General features: G+C 39.2%; 1 protein-coding gene across 1 annotated transcript; it reads right to left on the bottom strand.

Annotated features, from left to right (window-relative positions):
• Window positions 1–447: 447 nt before the first annotated feature.
• On the bottom strand, window positions 448–1,857 carry LOC126882650 (uncharacterized). The gene is made up of 2 exons (XM_050647624.1): window positions 1,675–1,857; window positions 448–1,269 (listed from the first exon to the last, which is right to left on the bottom strand). Exons 1-2 carry the CDS (start codon window positions 1,855–1,857, stop codon window positions 448–450), a joined length of 1,005 nt encoding a protein of 334 aa, XP_050503581.1.
• Between the last annotated feature and the right edge of the window lie 939 nt (window positions 1,858–2,796).

The following is a 2,796-nucleotide window of genomic DNA, read 5'->3' as shown; positions in this document are numbered from 1 at the left end:
AGAGCAAAAATTGAAAAAAGACGATTTTCGGGCGCCATTTTGTTTATAAAAAAAGTAGCACACTATCTGCGGACTTTGCATACCTATATTATTAATACATACAATAATAAGATTCGATTCCAGCAATAAAATTGCTGGTAAATAACTTTTCCTTGTATTTTGCTAATTAGCCCAGAGTATTTGGGTTAAATCTTAATAGGTCTGGATCCCGCGTATGAAAAAAAAGTTGATTAATAGCAAGCTGAAAATTTGTTAATAGCTTAAGGGTGTCTACTCGGACAAACTTTGATATATGGGAACACTGGAACAGGGGAAGTTTTAATTGTGGAACAGGTTAAAAATTTGGAACGGTCAGACCACGTAAACGGCACATGTATTTTGTCTGACAGAACAGACTTAAACTCTTCGAACAGAGATTAAACTCTCATGCAAATATCAGACTGCTATCTATATCTTATTGAAGAGCGCGAGCAGCTTCGAGATAGTTGCTGTATGTAGATGTTTAAGAAAAATAGATGGGATCTCATCAGGACCTGCAGACGAGTTTTTCATTGATGATATTGTCAAATTTAGCTCTTCTTCTGTGAAGGCAAGGTTTATTGGATTGGTTTGGATAGGGATAGGTGGCAAGTGGTTTGTGGGGTACGGAACGGAGAGTTCAGACTTAGTTTTGTTTTGAAAGTATTTGGCTAGTGTTTCTGTTATTTGGTTATCATTTGTAATGATGTTATCTCCGTCTGTTATTGCGGGTATTTTTCGATATGTGTTTAGTCCTCTCATTTGTTTGATTTTGGTCCACATTTGGGCGGGAGGGGTATCTGAAGTTATGCTGTTTACAAATTTTTTCCATGATTCTTTTTTGCTTTCCTTCAGAACTCGTTTGGATCTTGCACGCATTTTCTTAAAATAAATAAGATCTTCAGTGCTACGGGTTTTGCGATATCTATTAAGAGCCTTCTTGTATTCTTTTATTGCTAGTTTGCAGGAGTCATTCCACCACGGGACAGTCTTTCTTGAGGAATTAATAGTGTATTTGCCTATGCACTGGTCAGCTTCAGTTAGGATACAATTTTTAAATTGCTCTACGGCATCGTCGATGTTTTCCCTGAAAATTACTTGGTTTGAAAGGTCCTCAACAGTATCGCTGAATAAACTCCAATTTGCACCAGTAATTTTCCATTTGGTTTTGACTTCTGCAGTTTCTGTGATATGACTTGAGATAAGGATGGGGTAGTGATTGCTATCGTATAAACTATCTAGTGTTTTCCACTGAAACAAAGGAGCAGTTCCAGGATCGCAAAAACTTAGGTCTATGGAGGAAGATGTTCCAGACTGGATGTGGAAATATGTAGAGCTCCCTGTATTCAAGAGGCTGATGTTGGAGTTACTTATGATATCTTCTATAAGTTTTCCTCTCCCAAAAGTGCGCTGGGAGCCCTATGTTGTGCTGTGGGCGTTGAAGTCTCCAACTAAGATGAAGGGGTTTGGGAGTTGTTTTATGAGATCTTTTAGTTCTGTACTGAATAGGTTATAGTTTGGAGGAATATATATAGAACAAATTGTTATTTTGTTCGGACACCATGCGGTTATTGCAATCGCCTCTAAGCTTGTGTGTAGGTCAAACTCTTGATGGAAGATATCGTTAGAAACAAAAATAGATGAGCCTCCACTTGCTCGTAGGTGTGTAGGTCTTAAAAAGTTGTAACTGGTGTAGTTTTTTAGATAAGGGTGGTGAGCTTTGGTGAAATTGGTTTCTTGGAGACAAATAAAATTGGGCGAACAGTCCGATATAAGTTTTTGTAAGTATTCTAGTCTGGGATAAAACCCATCACAATTCCATTGAATTAGTCTTAACATAATGCTAGTATTAATAAGTGCTGATTTGAGAGGATTGGGATGATTCTGAACTATCAGAATTATAGTTGTCTTCGGTATGATCGGAGGAAAGCTTTGGGTTGGACAAATTTTCGGGGTCTTCTAGATCAGTGTTCAAGGCCTTTCTCAGTTTTTTGGTTAGACGGGTTAACCTACTTTTCGTAGACCTCTCCTGACAAGCTGGGTGCAATGCTTGAATGTTAGAAATTAGCCCTTGAAGGTTTTCTGTGAACTTAAGAGCTTCAGCGTAGGGGTTACTACAGCCAAAAGTGTTTTCAATAAAGGCTATCAAGTTTTCTGGGGGAATAACTAGTGATTCTGAGGTTTTCTTAAAGGCTTCTTTGATAGAGTCTTTTGTTAAATCAGAAAGGCAACGTTCTGAGGGTGAGCTTGTTCTGGGTTTCTTTTTTGGTTTCTTAATATCATTACTAGGAGGAGGCATAATGTTATCCTCGGACGGATTTGTGACGGATGTGTTATCGGGAATATCGGTCTGCTCACTAGTACTTTCGACTTCAGAGTGGTCGCGTTTGTATGCGGACGTTTTAGAGGGTGTAGCATTGTTTAGTTCTGAAGTGGGGATATGTGGTGGTATTGCGGGTTCTATAGGAGATTGTAGTGGTGTGGGATCTGTTGCGTGGGTTGGTATGTACGACTGAGTCTGGGGTGTTATATGATTGGGTGGAGGATTGGAGCAGTTTGAGGCAATGTGCCCTGACATCTTGCATATGCAGCATTCCATTTTGTCTGAGGACAAAAATATTCTGTTTTCAATTCCTTCGAATGTGATGACTAATGAAGTTTGCAGATTGAAATTGTCATCAGAGGTATAAACATAGACTTGCCTTCTAAAGCTCATGATGTGCGAGTATTCATCACCGGGGATGCCTGCTCTTAGAAATGAGACGGGGGAGGCCAGTT

This window comes from Diabrotica virgifera, chromosome 3, assembly GCF_917563875.1.
Source record: "Diabrotica virgifera virgifera chromosome 3, PGI_DIABVI_V3a".
NCBI lineage: Eukaryota > Metazoa > Arthropoda > Insecta > Coleoptera > Chrysomelidae > Diabrotica > Diabrotica virgifera.
The sequence above is the reverse complement of the archived record's forward strand: the minus strand, read 5'-3'. Positions and strand labels throughout refer to the sequence as shown.